This window comes from Nanorana parkeri, unplaced genomic scaffold, assembly GCF_000935625.1.
Source record: "Nanorana parkeri isolate BGI_ZX_2015 unplaced genomic scaffold, ASM93562v1 scaffold510, whole genome shotgun sequence".
NCBI lineage: Eukaryota > Metazoa > Chordata > Amphibia > Anura > Dicroglossidae > Nanorana > Nanorana parkeri.
This window is the reverse complement of record NW_017306778.1, coordinates 482,598-505,304: the sequence shown is the minus strand read 5'-3', so window position 1 is coordinate 505,304 and position 22,707 is coordinate 482,598. Positions and strand designations below refer to the sequence as shown.

General features: G+C 42.2%; 1 protein-coding gene across 2 annotated transcripts in view; it reads right to left on the bottom strand.

The window, feature by feature from the left end:
• Positions 1 to 8,765: 8,765 nt before the first annotated feature.
• NUCKS1 (nuclear casein kinase and cyclin dependent kinase substrate 1) overlaps positions 8,766 to 22,707 on the bottom strand; it is a 39,048-nt gene continuing 25,106 nt past the window's right edge. The window contains exons 4-8 of one of the 2 annotated variants that reach the window (XM_018561257.1): positions 20,894 to 20,952; positions 19,319 to 19,465; positions 16,419 to 16,574; positions 13,936 to 14,082; positions 8,766 to 9,293 (exon numbers count right to left, since the gene is read on the bottom strand). In XM_018561257.1, coding sequence (XP_018416759.1) covers positions 9,079 to 9,293; positions 13,936 to 14,082; positions 16,419 to 16,574; positions 19,319 to 19,465; positions 20,894 to 20,952 — 724 coding nt within the window. In that variant the 3' untranslated portion in view covers positions 8,766 to 9,078. The remainder of the gene's footprint in view (positions 9,294 to 13,935; positions 14,083 to 16,418; positions 16,575 to 19,318; positions 19,466 to 20,893; positions 20,953 to 22,707) is intronic. The other variant, XM_018561258.1, reaches the window with a different exon arrangement.

Here is a 22,707-nt window from a genome sequence, read left to right as displayed (position 1 = left end):
TAGATAGATATATTTTAAAAAAACGGAGTATTGTAGTATGCGATGATACCTTTCTTATTGGACTAACAAAATATATAAAAGACAAGCTTTCGCGAGTTAACCTCTCTTCTTCAGGTCAGAAGCAATACCTGAAGAGTATTGCTTCTGACCTGAAGAAGAGAGGTTAACTCTCGAAAGCTTGTCTTTTATATGTTTTGTTAGTCCAATAAGAAAGGTATCATCGCATACTACAATACTACGTTTTGTTTTTTTATACATCTATATTGATATATAGATATCTATATATATGTGTTTATATATTTTGCACCTGAGGTCCAGCTGCAGAAAAAAATTTGTTTAAGTTTTACATTGGGGAAGCACTGGAATAGTGCAGGAGAGGTGGCATGGGCTACTAATGCGGGCAAGCTAACAGCAGAATAAGGGACTGGTAGTGGTGGCAAGCCAGCAGCAGTGGCAGGAGATTGTAATGGTGGAAGGTCAGCAGAAGTAACAGGGGTTGGTATTGGTGGAAGGCGAGCAGTGGTGCAGAATATGAAATGGTGGCAGGCCAGCAGAACTGGCAGGAAATAATGGTAATGGCGGTTGACCAGGAGAGGTGGCAGGAGCTGACAATGGTGGCAGGAGATGGTAATGGTGGCGGGCCAGCAGAGGTGGCAGGAGATGGTGATAGCAGAAGTAGCTGTTAATGGTGGCAGGTCAACAGAGGTGGCAGGAGCTAGTAATGGTGGCAGGCCAGCAGAGGATGGTAAGAGTGTAAGCTGTAAAAAGTGTCCACATTTGCTGTGGACCTCATGTGGGTTTGGTTTAGGAGCTGCTCGTAACTACTGCCAGTTGTCAGGCCTGTCAGATGTGTTTAAAAAAAATTACTTAAAAACATTGCTGAGGCAGTGATCAGCTCTACTGTCCTGCCAGACAGGATTAGGCTGTGTGGCAGAGCTGAAAACTTTAAAAACTGGATATAAATCCTTTAGCAGGTAAAACAGTATCCATGCACTGTATTATGTATGTTATCTGTGTGTTGAGCAGTTTATCTAGTCTTCCTTTAGATAACTATTCTGTGGTTCAGTTTTCAAAAAAAATAAACCAGTAGATTAGACAAAAATATCAGTGTTTTATCAAACAGACAAAAACTGTCTGTGTTTAACTGATTGTGTCACGTATGTATAATTGTAACAATTAATTGGACAAACGACATGTAAAATGTTTTTGCAGAGATGGCTTGATATGGATATAGATTATATTTACAGATTAGCACAGCCGTTATATTTTCATACCATTTCTGTGAGAGATAGGGAGAAAGAATTTATAGAGAGAGAATTGCATGTCTTGTTTTAGCTTTTTTTTTAAAATATAATATTTTACCTCTTTGGATATTAGTAATAGAGATACGTTTGAGTTTTCTTTTATTACTCATTTTAGTAGACAATATAGAAGATTGTTCATTTTCCTATTCTTCTCAGGGACAACATTTAAAAGGGAAGGGATGCTCCCTAGAACTCCTAAGTTTATTTATCGGAAAGCTCCTTCCCTATGACACCTCTTTCTCTTCCTGGATTATGCTAGTTACCCACCCCCTTGAACTTTGTTTCTTGAGCATTCTTGTTATCTGCCTGCCCTAACATTTTGTCTGTTTGACCATGACTTTGCCATGATTTTGTACCAGGCTTTGTTTCTGCCTGCTGTCAAAGTGTAACTGAGGGCTGCAACATGGATGTGGTCCACAGCAAAGCCCACCATCATTTGTGGGCTACTCTGGTGAGACCCCGCATCTAGGCCCATTGTTGGGCCTACATTGGCCTGGTGACACAAAGGGTTCACTACCTCCATGACAGAACCTGTAAAGCACCTAAAGTGTTCCGTACAAGAAAATGCAACCAGCTCAAAATCTACTTTCTGATGTGATAGCCACAAGACCACCTGGTCGAAAAACAAGAACAAAGGAATGTCCCTAATTGGCTCAAAGGGGGGCTTTAGAGGAACAAATAAAAACACGTTCACAATATGAATTGTGGCTTAAGGGTGGGAGCTATATAAGTAACCCTTTGAACAAAGAGCCATATCAATGATTGAATAGCCATTGGCCTTTGAAATATAACTTCCAAGACTGATACCTGACCCTTATTGGTGTTAGGGGCCATCTATTGATCCACATCTAAATTGGAGGAAGGAGAGGACTCTCTACACCAAAAAAAAGAGCAATGGATAAAAACCCTGGCCTCACACCAAGGAAATGAGCTTTCCTAGTTTGATAGTAGATCTTGTGAAGGCCTAAAGAAGGTCTGCGAATCGCTGAGGGGAAATCAGTAGTCTTGATGCAAAAAAAGTGAGGGAGAAAAGAGAATGGGACTCTGTTTTCGAAGTGTTACCACTCCCTGCACCCATGCATTCACAACGTGTGCCATCCAGACGCCTGAAAAACAGACATCTCCACCTTTAATGTTGCAGGTGGGGGGCAAACCTTCACGCTGAAAAAGTTTTGTCCGTGGGCATGGTGGTCCTGGCTGGCCAAGGCCTTTTGAATCTGATGGAGCCTTACCCTGCTGACTCTTGTTCCCACAGGCCTGGTGAAGGAGTTCTTTTTATAATTTCACCCAGTAATACTCTTAAGATTTAGCCACCTACAAAAGGAATACATATTAAGTCTCTTCTTTAAAGCCTGTCCTGCTGAATTTTAAGTCACAGAGCTCTGCGCATTTGGACAGAGAGTAAACTAATATGTAATACCAAGTGCCTGGAGTCCAAGGCCATGCCACACATAAAACTGAGAACCAGGACCATCAATCAACAACAACAATCAACAAGTTGGGAATCAACCTTTTCTGCTCCCATATTCCATTTTAAAACTTTAGACTAAGCATTGAGAGTTTGGAGTACCAAAAATGAAGCCATAACAGGCTGCATTAACAAACCCACGAATGAGAACATGGAGCAAAAAAATTATTCTAGGAAAGTGTCTGTAGGGTCTCTAATGACTCCTAGCCCTGTTGAGAAGTGAGATTGGTGGATCTGCTGTAGGAATGAAAGACCAGTTTTTACCAAATAATGTTAAAGTAGATCACATGCATTCTGTGCGGCGTTAAAACCTCGAACAATAGTGGTGCTCGCAGTGATAACACTGAGATTACGCGGCCCCATCTAAGTATTGGATAAAACATCACCAGCACTCACAAAGTTTAAAGTGTAAATTTCTGTACTTCTTGAGCATGGCTTTGATGATGCATGTCCAATAAAGGAGTACGGAACATTACACTTTGAACTTTGTGAGTGCTGGTGATCTTCTATCCAATACAATTTTTAACAAAGGCTTTCACAAAGGGGTAAAGGACAGAGAAACACTTGGGAGGAAAAAAGGACCTATGGGGGTGCTTCCAATCCCTATAAATAAAATCACTGACAGTGAGGAATTGTAGGAGACAAGGTTAGTCACCTTGTTAGACAAAGGAGCAAGTGGATCATCCATTAGGGTATGGGTTTGGTCTCAGAGGCTTGCTCCATAGAAGGCTCGTTATTCACTATGTGTCCAATTCACCAGGGAAACGGGGGAGGGAAGGTTGCTTGCAGGCCCTGCAGTCAGACTGTCACAATTGAATTGAGTTGCAACATTAAACCCTTCATACCAGAGAAGACTGCTTTTACAGTAAGATAATTAGTATCCAAGACATTTGAAGGCTCCAAAAGGGGCTTCAGGAGTGGGAAGCTCAGCTGGATGAAAGTTTACAGCTGCCACATAGTCAGCTCTTTCTGTCCAAATCAAGTTTTAGACTGCATAAAGTATATTTAGAGAAGACAAACTCTACAGTAGGTATGCAAAACAACTGTGCAACCCCTGTGGATGGGATGCTACACCGTGTCCCTGACGAGGCAGAATTTGGCCATACTGGTCACATTGTGTAGGAGTAGAGGTGAGCTGTTCCAGGAAGGGAAAGGGATGGAATCATGCTTGTAAAGCTCAACCCCTTCCTGTGACAAGATCCTACCAAAATCTGGGGGGATGGTCTGAGGGAAAGGGTCTGCAGTGAAAAAGGAGAAGAAACAAGTAATATAAGTAACTGTGTTACTAGCCCCAGACACCAACCACCACACTAACCCCAGGGAAAATAAACAGGACAGAATCCCTGACACAGCCCATGTGCTGTACACAGTATACCTCAGTAGGGTATACAGTAAAAATTCGAACGTACAAAATCGATTTCAGAAATTTTGATAGACTTTCCTATCATTGATGGAGTCAAATTGTTGATTGATTTTGACCGTAGTGATGAACTTTTTTTTTTTTAAGAGCATGTTGTAATTTTTTTTCTAGATTGAATGAAATTCTGAAAGTGAATGTGGTTTTCGTTCGGGGAAACTCTATGATAACAGCGTGGCTCCGAAGTAGAATAGTCCGGGTGCTTAACTAGCTTGCCTGCTGTCCATACCTTTTACCAATAGAAAATATTTGGCGCATCTTAAAATGAAAAATACGTCAAAGATTACCCAGGGCTGTTGAGCAGTTTGAATCCTATATCAGGCAAGAAAGGGGCAACATTCCTCTCCCAAAAGTCCAGCAAATGGTCTCCTCAGTTCCCAGACATTTAAAGAGTGTTGTTAAAAGAAGAAAAGGGATGCTACACCTAGACTCTTGTTTGGACAGATTTAGGTGAGTTATTCCTGAGATTTACAGGCCTACAATAGGACACAAGGCACACGCCGTACACATGTAAAGTACAGAACCCCAGCTGGAGGTCCCCAAGTTACCCTATATAGGGAGGTGACTCCAGCATGGACTAGCACTGACTTGCCTGACCATCAACGTAGCATCATCCAGGCAGAGCAGCGCTGTCATTTAAAGTGGACATAGCCCACCCTGAAGGGTAAACTGCCCCTCCCCCTCAGTCCAATCCTCCCAAAGTGTCCAATCCTCCTGTAGGCAGCAGTATAAATAGAAGGTGGAAGACTGTCCTTCAATGGATGAGAAAGAAAAGAATTGTCATACAGGAAGCAGAGGTGGAGAGGAGGACAAAGCACATGAGAAATTTGCAGGTAAGTTTCTGTTCACCTCCTCAGCCCTCAAGTGATTGGGCCAACAATCAGTAAACCTAGATTAAAAGTGAAACGTTTGCCTCCTAACCTCTCTGTGCCCCTGCCAATCTCACCAATAAGACAATTGGTTGAATAGCAACCAACTTGTTTCCCCCCCATAAACTCCAGTGACAAGATTTCCCCACAAAAGTTAACTTTTCTAACTTATTATTGCAGCTATTTTTTCCCCACTTGTTTTTCGAATGGGGCATCTGTTGGGGAGTGGGATTTCTCTTTAATTTGTGAACTTGTCTTTATAGTAACAGCAAATAAATGGGAATTCTGGTAGTACTGTAATTGCTGTTTGATCAGTGAAAGTAGCCTGACTGTGGTTTAACTTGGCACCCATGCAAATCATTTGGGCAGTGCTGAAGTTTAATCTTTTAATTTACAAAGAAGAAATTAAAACCAATGTGATTTCTTCAAGATCCAGCTGTACATTAATACAATCAAAAGAAGGAGGCTTGTGGTAACCATTAAGTTCCAATTTTATCAGATGGCTTCCAGCAAAGTTACAAGTTTGCTTACATCAAGAATTCTGACAGTGTTCAGACTTTATATACATATCTTCAGTCAATACCTTTAAATACGACATTGCTAAAGCATGTGACTAGAAAACAACCATGCTGCAGAAAGGGTAGATTTAAACGCAAATAAAAGGCCTATCACAAATTCATCAGCAGGGCACTGTACTTAGAGCTATAAGGCTCTGTTCACACCTAGGCGACAGTTTTTGTTCGTTTCTACGCTCGTTTTGCTGCATGTCTTTGCATGCATTTTATGCACATATATTAAGTTGCACATTTTTGCAAGCAGATTGACACATTGATGTAAGTACAAGCGTGTGCAAAATGCACACAAAAATGCGCTTTGAGTATTTCCATTAAAATCTATGGGGCCAAGAAGCTCATGTACTTCCCCCCACCCACCCAGAGGCTGTCATTTTGCTACGAGCGAAGAAAAAAAAACAAAAAAAAAACTGTCAGATGTGAACATGGCCATAGACACAATCTGGATTTTGTTTAGTGCTTTTTTTTTTGCCCTAAAGAAAAGCCTAACAAAAACGCTAGGTGTGAACGGAGCCTTAAAGAATTACTCCTAGCAGAAATGTTAACCCTTGCAGGGATGGAGGTAGCTCCACTGCAGGGGTTAAGTGCTCATTTTGGTCTAGGGTGTAAAATACATTACCCGGACCCACCTGGCTGTTAGACCAGTCCCTGCAGCCTTGCTTCCCCTCTGCTCGGTGGTCGAAGGTCCTGCGAGTCATGTCCAATACAGTGTATTTGACGTGAGGACGAAGTGGGACATCCCATCGCCAGAGCGGAGGGGTAGAGAGGCTCTGGGAACCAGTCTAGCAGCCAGCTGGGTCAAAGAATCAGGCAAGTATCACTTAGTTTACACCCTAGACGAAAACAGCCCCTAACCGTTGCAGTGCAGAGGTAGCCCCACTGCAAGGGTCAAGATTATTTCTGCCCGGAGTTCTTTAAAGCCCTGGTTCTCAAATAGTGGGTCACGACCCTGTGTTTAGTGGGTCGCAGCGTGGGGGGTTGCCACCTGTTCGGATGGTTCCACTTCTCTCCGGGCGGAGGCAGCCGCGGGTTTGTAAGGTCTCTAGAATTGTGTAATTATTATGGCTGCGGTCACCCCCCTCTGTGGAATGGTTCGCTCCTCCCCGACTCTCTCCTCATTCAGCCTCCGATGCTGGCGGTGGTCAAATGTGTGTGCACTGCTTCCCCATGGCCACTCCATGGGAGGCAGCTGACTGCAGCATTGAGCTCTGCCTTTTTCCCCTGGGGCTGGTCATGGAGGGCGAGTCCAAGGGAAAATTGTTACTATGGGGAGGGGGTATAATTGTTACTATTGTGGGATGTCATTGGGGGTTGGAGGTGTTGTTGAATGCGGACATATGTGCCCTTCTTCTGTCTGTGTTCTGGGTCGTCAGGCTGTGCACAGGGGGTTCTGGGGCGTGAGGCTGTGCGCAGGGGGTTCTCGGGCGTCAGGCTGTGCGCAGGGGGAATTTATACAATGTGGAATGCTTCACAAGTTGTTTGTGGAATTCTAATGTTTTGGAAATTAAATTATTTTTGGGTCGCGACTTAATGACCAATGACAAATGTGGGTCCTGAGGTTACATAGGTTAAGAACCACTGCTTTAAAGCATATCTAAACCCTCCCACACAAAAAAAGTAAAATATTGCAGTTCACCAGTCTTTAGATCATCGCTGAATGTTTTTTGTTTCAACTGGCCAAGAACATTTTCAGCAAGAAAATAACTTTATATTGCTAGAAATGTCATGTGTTTGTCACTTTGTTAGATTAAAAAAAAGCCTATACATCCCTATAATTGTGTAAACTGCTAGTAAATTAATCCACCATGTAATGGGGATGAACAAAGGCAGACATGAGCAATGCCGCAAAAAGTGTCAAGAAACAGGAAAAGTGTTATGTGCAGGATTACCAAATAAAAAAGGGCAGGTGGGATTCTAACTTAAGAAAACTAACCGAGTAACTTCTTTTAACCACTTCTGGGCCGCAACGACGGCCCGTTAAAGTGGTTAAAAACAAGAACACCCCCGCTGTCTTCCACGGGCACTGCTGTCCCTGTGTGGTGCCCGGGAGCAGCTCGGCTGGTCTCCCCGCAATGATCGGAGAGAGATTCAGCGGCTTACATATCGCAGTGAATGTCGGAGAGCAATAATTCTAGCGTTGTCAATCACTGTTAGCACTAAACTGATGAGCGGTAAAAGCGTTTAAAATGTTCCCTATGGGAAATTTGGGGTATTGACTATTTTTTGCGGCTTCACGGGCGAACGCAATTTTAAGGCTTGACATGTTTGGTATCCATTTACCCAACGTGATCCCGTCTTTCATATTATACCACAAAGTTGGGTATTATGTATGTGCACTAAATTTTAATTATTTTTTTCCTAAAAATACTGGTTTGATAAACATTTGCGCAAAAAACGTGCAACGTAAAAAATTGCAACTAACATTTTTTTTTTAATTCTGCAGGGCCTCTGCTTTCGGAACATATATAATTGTTTGGGGGTCTGAAGCGGTTTTCTAGCCAAAAATTTATATTTTATCATCATGTGTGCGCAAATAGTAAGAAAATGCCTCGGACAGCAAGTGGTTAAGGACTGGTAAGCCGCAAAATATAAAATTTGTTTTTGGCTTGGAAACAATTTAATGGTAAAAAACAATTCTTTATCAACTGCCACATAAGTATTAGAAATGTTTGGGAGAGAGTATAGTAGAATTTTAAAGTACTATTGCCCCAAATAGGGAGACAAATCCAAGGAAATAGTTTTAGAGCAAAAAACTTTAAAGGGTTTTTCAGAGACAACTGAAAATTTTCATTATGCTTCTAAACCCTACTGTGCAACAAAGGTCAAATGGCATACTGAGCCCCTTTACAAAGGATGGACTTTAGTCAACCAAAATAAAGTAAACTAGAAGGCAAAGGGCATATTGCTATACAATAGTGTAGGTGGCAAAGTACTCCAAATATAAGAATGGTCAGAAGCATGATCAAAATTTCAGTTAAAGCTGGGGAGCCTTTTATTAATGAAGGGGAAATATAACCACATGTAAATTACTATATAACAAAAAGCTTTCTTATTTCCAAAACCAAAATTTCATGGCTTTTTAGCCAGTATTGTAAAAGCGAGACTAAAAAGGGAAAACACACAAAGACAAACATCTTAGTAATGCAGACATAGTAAAAATGTGCATGGCTTTATTCAAAACAGGTGATGGAACCACCAAATGACCACTCCATAAAATAGTATCACCTTCAGCTGGATTAAAAAAAAAAAAATTAAAAAGGAAAATAAGCGCATATGATGCTCTTAAAACAAATCAAAGACAGTTGGAGGTGAATAAGTCAAGCAATAGCCTCATGTTCTATACCCCATCTGTCTTTTTGTACTTTTGGTTTTTTTTGTTGTTTTTTTTTTAATAAAATCTCCCCAAATCGCCCTTACAGCCTCCCCCAACCCACCCAAAACACAAGGTTTAGTCTTCTGTAGACTGAGCTTCTTCATCTGATGCTTCGTCATCAGATTTCTCCGGCTGAGGGCTTGCAGTTTTCTTCTCTGGTGGTGGTGTCTCTGGTTCATCATCATCATCATCTTCCTCCTCTTCTGGTTTAGGTGATGGAGACTTCTCCTTGGATGCCTTTGAGGCCGCAGGTCGGCTCTTTCCTTTGGCCTTTGCTGGACTGGGGGTTACTGTAAACAAATTTATTTTTATTTTAGAGATTTTTTAAAGTGAAGACAGGCAATGCTTGTTTTTTTGCATGCATATAAACTCCCACTATCTAGTGCTGCATGATGTAAGTAAATCACCATTGGTAGGTGGTTTTAAAAGGAATGTATTGAATACATACATTTATGTCAATTAATAAATCTTTAAAACAATTTCTTGTGAAAGGGTTCTGGGGCGTCTAAGCAACTCAAGCTTAAAGCCCGTCACAGACCATTAAGACTTTCAAAAATGTCCACCATGCTCTGCAAACAAAGTGTCATGGAAGGGAAACAAACTCACAAATGAAAAAAATAAATAAATCTGCTATCAGCCACACACAGTTATACATTTAAATACAAAGCTTTAAAATAAAAAAAATGTCAGAGGTTAAAATTGTAAAAACCCAAACCATTGTTTCCCCGTCAACACAGCAGTGACTGGCGGTTTTCCACACTGGATCCCTGCTAGGGCATATAAGGCAACAAATTGTTTTCTATGTGCCCCATTCACACCACAAATGCAAGTGTGATGTGTAGCAGGGCTGTGGCAAGATGCAGACCGATCAAATTTCCCCACATGTACACTGCTGCCATGTGGAAACAAATGCAGTGTAGACTTCAAATGAAGAAAAAAGTGTGCCTTGTCGCAACAAGGCACCACAGCTCACCGCTGGCACTCAGCAGAGACTAGGTGTTAAACCTCATTTGCGGGTATCTCGAGATCAGATTATTAACCACTTCAAGACCAGGTGTTTAGACCCCCTTCCTGGTCAGGCCATTTTTCAGTATTCAGCGCTGCCGTACTTTGACTGACGTTTATTCCGTCATGCAACGCTGTACTGAGATGAATTTTATACCATTTTTTGGGGACAGATAGAGCTTTCTTTTGGGGGTATTTAATCACCACTGGGGGTTTTATTTTTTATTATAATTAGGAAAAATTACTGAAAATTTTGAAAAAAAAACGTTTTTTGTAACATTGTTAGGAAACATTTATTATTACCCAGTTTTTTGGTCAAATATTAAAGATCAGGTCACGTCGGTTAAATAGACACCAAACATGTCAAGCTTTAAAATTGCGCGCACCCGCGACATCGCAGAAAACTACGGCAACCAAAATTGGCCATAGGCGACACTTTAAACGTTTTTACCGCTCATCAGTTTAGTGTTATCAGTGATTGATGGCCCTAGACTTATTGCTCTCACTGCGACGTTCGCGGCGATATGTAACATGTGCGGCGTAATGGGCGCAATCGTCTTTTTTGCACGTATGCGCCCCCGACGCATGTTTGCATGCGTGTATGTATGGGTGGGGACTTTAAAAAATTTTTTTTTTCTTTAATTATTTTTTATGTGTAACTTAAAATTTTTTTGGGGGGGGGACTTAAATTTTTTTTTCTTTTCACTAAACTTTATCGCTATCACATACGGGGGCTAATAAAACCCCCCTATGTGATAGCAAAATATGTGACAGGTCCTCTTTATGGAGACATCAGGGGTCTCCAAGACCCCTAATGTCACCTAGGACCCCCCAAAAGAAGCTGATGAAGCAGAGATCTGCTCCATCAGCTTCTTTGCAGCTTCTGAAGCTGGAGAGTGACACAAGAATGCGGAAGTGATGTATTATACAACACTTCCGCATTCTTTCAGAGGAGAGGGGACCGGAGGGAGCTCGTGTACCGAGCTCTCTCTGATCCCCTGTGTCACAGCCGACATGCTGATCCCGGGCTCGCACCGGGCACAGCGGAGCTTGGGATCAGCGGGACAACAGCGGGAGGGGACCGCGGAGAGGGGGACACACCCGATCGGCACCCCATACATGCGATCGGCCGGCTCTACAGCCGGCGGATCGCATGTATATTAACGGGCATCGCTGCCCGTTTTTAAATTCCGTCCATTTCCTGCTCAGGGAAATGTCTGATTCAGCGTCTCAGCTACAGCTCGCGGTATACCGAGCCTAGGGTGACGGGAGGACGCTAGTTTGTGTCCTCCTGTTACCATAAGGAGAACTATGGGGAAACGCCTTAACCTCATAATTCTCCTTTAACCCATCAAATGCCAAGTCCAAAATCTACCATTTAATTGTGTACACTCCACACAGGAAAATCTGTTGAAACAGGCTTCAACGTCATAAACAGACACCTTAAGGCTGGGTTCACACCTGGGCGTACGGAATATGCGCGTTTGCTGCAGCGCTTTGCGGTAAAAGAAGCGCGTGACAAACGTGCATTTACGAGGGCTATCCGGCTGTATCCTAATGGATACGCGCGGAAAAAAATATGCCCCAAAGAAGCTCCTGTACTTTGGGCATTCCTACGCGCTGAAATACGCCCAGGTAGGAACCATGCCCATAGGCAATTATTGGTTTTCACATGCTGAGCGTTTTACAGTGCGTCGACCAGCGCTGTAAAAACACCCAGGTGTGAACCAGGCCTAAGTAAATTTATGGTCATTATCTGCTTTACATCTCACACACACACACACACCTAAAGCAGTTATACCAAGACCACGGCTGCTGCAGCTGTGATCTTGATATAATTGTTTACAGCTAGAGATGGCTGTTTACATACAAGTGCTTGTATGGTTCTGGGGAGTATGCACCGCACCACAACCCCCCACCACTGCTTATTGTAGGCTGTGCTATCCCCTGTGTGGGCCCAGCATAGTGGGCCTCCCATTGATCACTGAAAGCAAAAGGGATGTATATTATAACACTTCTGATTTCAGTGTGCCATTACACTGGCTGCTGTAGCCCAAGAAGAATCTGATGAAGCACAATCTATGCTTTCCTTTCCAAACCTTAACTGAACAAACTGAAGAGATAAGCTGAGGTTGCCATGGGCAACTGCTCCAGATATGATAAATTCCCCCTTGCCCATTGTTTTATGAAAAAATTGGGTATTTTTATTCAGTTTGTTTCTAAAAGCTTAGAAATGCCTGTTTTACACTAGAACAGCGGTCGCCAATTGGTGGTCCGCAAGAAAATTTTGGTGGTCCCCGGGCTCCTTTGATGCCGTGCAGGCTGGGCCGTCATTGAAGCGGCACGGAGGCTCCGGGGCTCCCTTTCACTGACTCAAGCAGCGGCTGTCACAAGGAATGCGCGGCTGTCAGTACAGTGCGGGCTCTGCAGAAGATGAGGCATCTAGTCAGTACCCGGAATGAGCAGGCTGTGGATATGTGGAATATAACATGGGTGCAAAAATTGAAAAAAGGGCCTCAGTCATGAAGGGGTTAAAGAAAATAGAAATCTGTGCTTTCAGGGGCACATTAGAAACACATGTATTTTAAAAGGCAGGAGAACGTATCTAGGAAGTATTAAGTGGAACCCCTTCCACTAAAAATCAGCAAGGAGCTCGGATATGAAATAGTGTTATAATTAATGTTTTTCCACTTCCTGATCCTTTGAAGCATTAGTAAAGTATTTCGGGCCTAAGAGATGTATCCTGGGAAAGTTACATCACAGTGCATTGCTGGGAAATCTCATTTGCAAACTGAAAATCTTGCAAGATCTCAAGGGAAAGGCAATTTTATCCTCTTCCGCTGATTCCAGCGTCATATGTTCCAGGAGGCAGACCCAGAAAACCAGGAAGTAAAAGGAGATAGATTAATCTGCCGTTAGTGACAATGGGCACTGGGAGAAACATTTATCTAGAAGCATCTGTATGTAGATTACCATTACTAAATATTTCGAAAAGTGCCCTTGTCATCATTTTAAAGATAAGGATGAAGTTCCTCTAAGCTTGTTTTAGTTAAAATCTGGGAAGTATAACCAAATGCAGGAGGCTTGTGTCAATGATGGCTTAGCCCAGGAATCGTCCCGCACGTACATCCAGCCCTGCACGTCGGATGGGATGGATCCTGTCTGCGTCCGAGCCAGGAAACGCACATCCCTACAGACCTGCACTTGAGGTGAGCGTACGTTTGCGTAGTCCCATCGAGGATGGGGGCTGCGTACTAACGACACGCAGCACCTGTCCTTCCCGGGAGCTGCTCTGTACGGCCCTGCACAAATGAGGGCTAATAGAAAAGAGCCAAGATGTCAATGTTGTGAACTTTGAAAATTAAAACTTTTAAAAATACAGGAGGTAAAAAATGATTTACTGCTTGTCCAGAATATTTAAACATTGTAGTGTGCATGACCTCAGCACAGGTTCACGTACGATGCAGACCTTTGTAGTGTGTTATTGCACACATTAACATGCATGTCATACACTAAATTGCAATACTGCGAAACAGCCGATTCTTAATTTTCAGGCTTTAACACAACTGACCTGCACCTTTTTTCCAGCACACCACATATGTGCATTGTGATGCATTAAAAAGTAGGTCAATTTTAAATGAATGGCACTGCAATGCATCATGGTTCACACATTACTGTAAATTAAAGATGTAAACCCAGGATTAGGGTACAATATTTCTTAATTTCTATTATACTACAGCACACCATTAACTAGCGGAAAATGCAGGCTGTTCAATGCACAAATGTTACATGGCTGTGTAAACTCGGAATACATCTACTCGCTCAGTTTTATTAAAGTTCACAGCTCATTTGTCATATGTCACCACCATATAAAATATGGCAAAAATGTCCATTTAAATCACTCATTTACAAAGAGTTAACACTAACCTGTAGCCTTTAGTCGGGGCTTAGGTACTTTTTTCTCTCTCGCCTCAGGTTTAGATTTTTTCACCATTTTTTTCTTCTTCTTCGATCGACCATAGTCACTGTCATCATCATCTTCAACCATGAAATCCTCATCACTCCCCGAATCTTCTAAGGTAACCAGATATGAATACATATTTAGTGCAAATGCTCTGGTGCTTATCTGACATAGTTACATAGTCAGGCTGAAAAAAGACACATGTCCATCAAGTTCAACCTACAGAAATATGAAAAATAAATATCGGTACTCTTACTAGATACCGAAAAACTGGCATTGGTGCATCTGTCATTAAGAATTAACTCCTGAGTTTAGTGTCACTTTAAAGCACAAGTCCAGTCTCTGAAGATGCAATCTATGAGTTTAGAAAGTAACCTCTTAGATGCCTGCTCTGCGCCCTGTGCACTACAAACTCTAGTTGGGTTGTTTCACATCAGTTTGAAGCTGGCAATTTTGTATGGATTAAATGAAACTGGTCCTCTGCTTCATGTAATGCAACTTAAGGTGCCCATACACCTTACAATTATCTGCAGATTTTCTGTGGTCAGATGGAAAAGGTGCAACAGATTCCTCCACCTACACTTAACTGTAATCTCCACCTGGGCCAATCTGTTGCACTTTTTCCATCTGGCCACAGAAAATCTGCAGATAATTGTAAGGTGTATGGGCACCTTAAGTTGCATAAAAAGACACATGTCCATCAAGTTCAACCTACAGAAATATGAAAAATAAATATCGGTACTCTTACTAGATACCGAAAAACTGGCATTGGTGCATCTGTCATTAAGAATTAACTCCTGAGTTTAGTGTCACTTTAAAGCACAAGTCCAGTCTCTGAAGATGCAATCTATGAGTTTAGAAAGTAACCTCTTAGATGCCTGCTCTGCGCCCTGTGCACTACAAACTCTAGTTGGGTTGTTTCACATCAGTTTGAAGCTGGCAATTTTGTATGGATTAAATGAAACTGGTCCTCTGCTTCATGTAATGCAACTTAAGGTGCCCATACACCTTACAATTATCTGCAGATTTTCTGTGGTCAGATGGAAAAGGTGCAACAGATTCCTCCACCTACACTTAACTGTAATCTCCACCTGGGCCAATCTGTTGCACTTTTTCCATCTGGCCACAGAAAATCTGCAGATAATTGTAAGGTGTATGGGCACCTTAAGTTGCATTACATGAAGCAGAGGACCAGTTTCATTTAATCCATACAAATCCAAGGTCTGGAACCCCATTCTTGACCAAATTGTGGCTCAGTGAATTGAAACACTCACCTTTATCGCGAACAAAGGGTCTGTCCAGCTTGCTTTTAATCTTTGTAAATAAAAGGCAACAAGAGATGAAGAAACACCTCCGACAGTTTAGGCTTGCAGAAACCCAGACTTTTCACCTTGCTTGATGGAGCATACTCCAACGAGTTGCTGCCTAGTTGCCTCATTATGCAATGAACCGGTTTGTGTTTAGAGAGAATTAAGCAAGCAATGGAAGGATGCTCTGGGTATCTTAATTACTAAGAGCATGTAGGGATTGGGCTTCCGAAAACTTAGTAAGGATTAGCATGGAGCGTTTAGCACCCCTGGGGATGGGAGAGCAGGGCGCTTAGTTTATCAGCAGCTAGGACATGCCACAAGTTAGGCAAGACGTGACAAAGGCCTTCATCGCAAACGAGGAATATGCAATAAGAAAATTAGATTTCAGCACCCCACAGGGCTAAAAAGGTCTAAGACAGGTCAAACATAATGCTAGAGACACAACATTCAATAAAAGGAAGATTGTGCTATAGGTTTGCCTGCCAGGAACTGCCACTCGTAAATTAATTAACCCTTTCCCTGCCACCGCCGTAAGGCATACGGCAGAGCAAAACTGTTCCCAGCGGGCCAGGTCAGTATGCCTTACAGCGGTGGCATTTACAGTTCTGCTATAAGCTCACGGTCGCTTAAGCGATCATGAACTTATAGTAGAGCTGCTCCCTGGACTGTTCCCTTTAAATTAATAGCTGTCATCAGCGGTTTACAAGCACTACCTACATGGTTGATATCTTCTCAAACCATGAACATAACCAAAACATTTGCAGCAATAGCTCCTTCTGGTGGCCAATCTACAAATCACAACATTAACAGTAAGCTTGTAAAAATGTGAAAGTCAAACAAATTAAGGTCAATTCTGCAGCCAATCAACAAGCAGTCTCTGAAAATACACTATAGTTTCCTCCCCAAAAAAACATGGTCAGATCAAGGAGAGGTATAGTATCAAATACTGACAAAAGTGAACATCACTGAACAAGTAAACAAAACTAGTAAAAAAAAAAGAAGATTATAAAATCATTGGTATGACAGGCAAAGGCCAAGTATTTTCTCCGCGTTGGGTCCCGTCCTATTCAGCGCACTTTTTCTCCCCTAAAGTTGATGCTTTGGTTCATCTTAATGCACACTAATGCTCCTAAACTCACTTTCCAAAAACTGTGCTTCCTCTTCATCTTCCTGCTCTTCATCTTCGCTTCCACCATCACCCATCAACATCTCTCTCTGCTTGGAAGCAGCCTTGGATGCAGCTTGTCTTTGCTGGCGTACATTTTTACGTTGTTCCTTTTCATCGTCACTGCCACCTAAAACAAAAAGTGTTACCGCTAAAAAAGTGCACTCCGTCAGGAGAATATTAAAAAAAAAAAAAAACACCACATGCTAGTGCAATGATATAGATAAATGGGAACAAAGCATTAAAACCCAATTTAACAGTTAATCTGTTTTTAAAAGAAAAAAAGTTTTTTTTATACTTCCATTGGGGAATTAGAGAACACATACACATGTGTACACACACACACACACACACACACACACACGGTTTGAAAAATTTTAGGGTGTCTCACCAGTCAGTCAAAAATGTCACCAGTACTCGCACTTCAATTGTCCCACAAAGCATCCCACTGCTCCAACCACTGGGAACTTCTACAAAAAAAACTGTACATAGGTGGTACCACACTCCATACAAACTGTTGAAATTCTCTAACTCCAACTCTCTGCTCCGCTGGAGACTATGTGGAAGTATTGGGTCACTCTCACACATTCTTTGGCATTGTAGGTCATCCGGAGGTTTTGGAACGAAGTCTTTCGTATAATCTCCCATTTTACCCCATCGCCTATCTCCCCATGTCCAGAACTCGCCATCCTACATATCGACATTGATAATTTCCTACCTGATATTCGCACTATCATACATATCCTATATGCAGCCAAATTGTTAATTACTCGGAGATGGTTACAACCAACTCCCCCAAACATCAGAGACCTGATTATGCTGATTAATACCCAATACTCCTATGAGAAAATGTTTGCAATGAAGAGTAACACTTATCCTGCATTCTTTTCGGCATGGAAAAATGGATTATACACCCCTATTGCAATGTCTGATTTCCTCTATTTGAAAGTACACAACTGGTACATACTTTACCCCTATTTGTCTTCTCTCCCCTCTACCCCCCTCATGTTTCCCCCTTCCAAGTTTATTAGAAAGAAATACGTATTGAATACTTAGCTTGATACGGCATAATAATCTATGTATGTTTCTTTTACTGTTAACACTACTGACTGGTTAATGTTTCATACACCGGTGAGTATTTTTATTACCAAATGTCATCTTGCTGTATTACATGACTTGACTTTAATAAAGAAATATTGAGATGGAAAAATGTCACCAGTCAGCATGACTGGACAATAGCCTTGCAATTTATGTTAACATTTTTTGGGGGGACAAATACAGCTTTCTTTTGGAGGTATATAATCACCACCGGGGGGGGTTACTATATAATGAAAAAAGTACCGTAAATGTAAAAAAAAAACCAAAGTTATATACATTTATTCTTACCCATATTTTTGGTAAAGCATAAAAGTCGGGGTCATGTCGGATAAATAGACAACAAACATGTCAAGCCTTAAAATTGCGTGCGCCCGCAAAATTGCAAAAAACACCCATAGGCGATGCTTAAAACGCTTTTACTGCTCATCAGTTTAGTGTCATCAGTGATTAATGGCTCTAAAATTATTGATCTCACTCCCAGACGTTTGTGGCTATATGTAACTTGTGCGGCACAATAGTCGCTTTTGCACGTAGGCGCAATAGTCGTTTTTGCACGTACTCATATCTGCATGTGGGGGGCGGGGACTTTAAAAAAATTTGTTTTCTTTTATAATTTTTTATGCTTCTTTAATTTTTTTATTACTTTTTTTTTTTTTTTACACAACTTTATTGCTATTACATGGGGGCTAAGAAGCCCCCCTATGTGATAGCCAATTTACATGACAGGTCCTCTTTATGGAGACATCAGGGGTCTCCAAGACCCCTAAGGTCACCTAGGGACCCCCAGAGAAGCTGATGAAGCAGAGGTCTGCTTCATCAGCTTCTGTAGCTGGAGAGTGACACTGAATGCAGGAAGTGATATGGATCTCCCTTTGATCTCCTGTCACAGAGCCGTGCCGGTCCAGGCCGCATCGGATCTCGGTAGCGGCAACGACAGCTGCTAATACAAGCGATCAAGCGTCTCTAGAGATGCCCGATCGCTTCAATGCAAAACTCCTGGCCGGCCAATTAAAACCGCCGGCCGTGTAATTAAAACAGCCGGCCGTGAAGCTGCTCATCGGGCCCCACCGTCCCCTCGTCGCGGACGAGTGGATTTTTCAAGCCCTGTATATACACACTATATATATATATACACATATATATACACACATTAATTCATAATACCCAATAAGATTCCAGCTATATATCCAGTTATAGCTCAAAGCAAATTCACCATGCTATTGTGTGTAGCACACCTTCCAAGGATTATTTGGTATTTAGTGTTGCCCCTCTTAAAAAGCAAAGCAAAATAGAGTGTTGATACTGTGTACTATAAAGGAAATTTGATTTAACCTGGTTTAAAAAAAAATGAACCATTCTTCACAACACACAGTGCACTATTAACTACATTACTGTACTCACCACAAAGTTAATATACATACCTTTCATTTATGGAAAAAATATACGGGGGCGAGCGAAAGAGAGAGAGAGGGGCGAGCGAAAGAGAGAGAGAGGAGCGAGCGAGAGAGAGGGGCGAGCGAAAGAGAGAGAGAGGGGCGAGCGAAAGAACGCAAACGCGAGAGCACTTTTTCCCTCCACAACAGCAGTAATGGCTAAAAACAGTTTGCAGTTCTGTTTTAAATGACATAAAAATCTAATTTAGCCTAGGCACTTTGTCATGTGACCTCTTGCTGAAATTGAAGACCAGCCATTATTCTCAGCAAGATTGTTAATAACATTAGGTTTACATCTGAAGTGGAAACATTTCACATGAACGGGTTTCAGAACATTTGATACCTGCAGCAGATCTTTTTCTAGGTTTGGAAGACCGCTTCTTCTCTGGTGTCGTTTTTTTGCCCTTTTTGCTTTTTTTAGGACTTTCATAGTCACTGTCAGCTTTTCCATCTCCAGTTGCCAAGTCATCATCACTGCCAAAGTCATCATCTGGAACAAAATCACATTTTAACTAAGATTACATTTTAACATACAAAAACAAAACAATAAGACTTATAGAACAGATTAACACCCTTGTGTTGGCAGACTCGACGCATGTTTGCTTGTGCATGTGTGGGGGCGGGGGAATTTTTTTTTTATTGCTTTGATATGCAAGACTTCATTTTTTTTTATAACTAATTTTTTTAAACCTTTTTTTTTTCACTTAACTTTATTGCTATCACATAGGGAGCTAACAAGCTCCCTATGTGATAGCAAATTCGCAGTGACAGGTCCTCTTTATGAAGACATCAGGGGTCTTTAAGACCCCTAATGTCAACTAGGGACCCCCAGAGAAGCTGCTGAAGCAGAGACCTGCTTCACCAACTTCTCTCCGGTTTCTGTACCGGAGAGCGACAGAGGAATGCGGAAGTGATGTAATACACATCACTTCCTGCATTCCGACGAGGCGATCAAAAAGAGATCGTGTATTGGTCTCCGGTCACAGAGCTGCTGTGCTGGTCCCAGGCTCACACCGGGAACAGCGGCGCTTGGGACCGCCAGCAGCAGCTACGACGTAGGGGGCGCACCCCCCCACGCATATTACAAACGATCGGGCGTCTTTACAGACGCCCGAACGCTTGTATGTAAACAGCCATCGCTGGCTGTTTACATTCAAAGCAGATTTCTCGTTTGTGCGCGCCGCCTAGCGGCGGGCATGAGCTGGGCGGGATGGACGTTTAAAACATGCATTCAAGAAGCTGCTGTCTGGCCGTTTAATTACAACGGCCGGACAGCAGGTGGTTAAATAAACACACATACATAGCAATAATTTTTAAAAGGCACAGTGGCTGGCACAGATTTATGTGGTCCTGTCACTTTACCAGAGCTTCCTGATACAGGAAGTATTGGGCTAGACATTGGAGCATTTGGGCGAGTACGAGTACTCGCCCAAATATTCGGTATCGGCACCGATATCGGGGCATCCCTAGTTCACACTGTTGTGATTAATTTACCTGTGTTCTGTGCATTAAGGTTGCATATTCGGGCTAACATGCAAAGAAAGGGACATGCACTATTTTTTGTAACGCAGTGCACCACAAGGCATGGTAGTGCACTGCATTGGGGATGCTGTTAAGAATGAATGGCACCATAACGTACCTTCCCTCACCTTCCGTGGCTAAATGGCTAAAGACAGCTCCTGTCAGTCACAATAATTGATACATGAAAGATGAAAAAGTAAATAAAAAGGTGGGATCTTTAAACAGGTCTAACTGGGTTTTAATACAATTACACAAATTGCATACCAGTTAAACATTACCATTTTCCTGCAGGAAAAAAAAAAAAAGCAAAGACTGGCGTAGGTTTGCCTAAAGTCAAAATACGTTTTAAACACATGTATAGATTTCCATTAGAACAGAGCCAAGCAAATTTTTTTACCTCCTGATTTACGCTCTTCTTTTTTGGTTTTCTTCACATCTTTTTCATCAGATTCTTCACTAAAAAACAAAAAGGGGTCAGAGACAAGTTAAAACACAATTACGGTATACACTCCCTGTATGAGAGGCTACCGATTCCCATATGTATAATTGTTTATTTTACAGACTAAACATTGACTTCTATATATAGACTCATGTACAGCCATAGGGCGTACATATAACGCTGCCCAGGGGTCACAGGTGTGCCATACAGCTGTGTTAAGCCAGCCTTTTCAAAAAAAAAAAAGAGACAAGCTGGCTGAACCCATGGCTGTACAGGTATAATGCAAATCCCATGGTTTTCATCTTACCAAGATTTATGCACTGCCGAACGTAGAGGTTGAGAGTTCAGGTCAATGCATATAAACAATGGAATTTTTTTACATATATACCCATACATCCTCTGCTTCAGCCAGCCTGTCATTCATTTGCACAAATGAACCCTCATACCACGATTGAAAAGGTCACCAGCTGAGGGGATCCAGAAGTCAAAGCCTTGTCAACAGGAAAGCCAGTGTGCTCAATAAGGGGTACCGTCCATGGGAAAGAGATCCCAGACCTTCTGTGAGAAGGTCCTGTAGCACTCAATTGTCCAAAGGAGGTCCGGTCAGATGAGGCAGGAACAGACTTTTCTCTTGAATATGGCGACGATAATGACAGATGAGCATTCCCAGTGACAGGAAGGCAAATTAATCTTCCAGCCAGAGTCTGCAACGTAACGTCCAGCGTTCTTGATCAAAGGTTTTTAGGTCTTCCCTAATGTCCAGACACCCCAACATTGAAAGGAGGCTAAAAGTGACTGAGCGCAAAATAAATAAAGGGAGAAGACGACACTAGAAGGGGAATCCATAGACATCACCACAAGAGAGCAAAAGTCTATCAGAAGGGGGCCTCTTTACTTAAACTTAACCAAAACCCCCCACCCATAAATATTAGTGGTAAACGCCATCTGCAAGTGAGGCCTACAGATTTATGGGTGAGCATAAGGACCTGGGACTTTGGTCTGCTGCAGACGGCAATCCCCTTGTCCAGAGACAGTAGTAAATCTATCCCCGCTGGACAGTGTCCCTCTAAAGTTCTGGTGTGCAAATGGTTCCACCTCAAAGGGTGAAACCATGAGTCCCAGTACCCAAATACATCTCTCCAAAAGATCAGGATCAGGCCCAAGTACTCCAGATATTGAATCAAGAGTCAGGATTTCCCAGGCAGCCAAACCCTTCAGTGAGCAGAGAGTGGTCATAAGACTGGCCTTCTGGTCTTGGACAACTAGATTATGTTGAGATAAAAAAAAAAAAAGGTCTCCTGTTCTCCGCTATTGAAGAAGTACACAAGCTGAAAATGGTAAACTCCTGCAGAAAAAAAACCAAAACGAAAATACAAGAAAAAAAACAAAACAGTGGCACCAAGGAAAATTAGAAAATGAAGATGTGTCATTGCCTGAGAAACCCAAGGAGAGGGCAACAGTGGCACTGGCCCAAGCATAGAACAAGCAACAGCTGAAATCGGATCCCATTCTTCCTACAAGTTAAGCAGAGCCCGCAACAAAAATTACAGTTTACTTGCCAAGGTGTAACAGCAGACCCATTGAGAAAGAAAGGGATGAAGGGTGTTAAAAAAACAAAAACCCAAAACCAGAAAGGCCATTTTTCACACTTTGTAAAAAAGTGTCGATTCTTAATACCCTCGTCAGGATCCAGAATAACCACTGAACCCTTGTAGACACGCGCTGGGTTCTTCCGCTCCAAAGTTCTCAAATCTCTGTTTGGATAAGGCTGT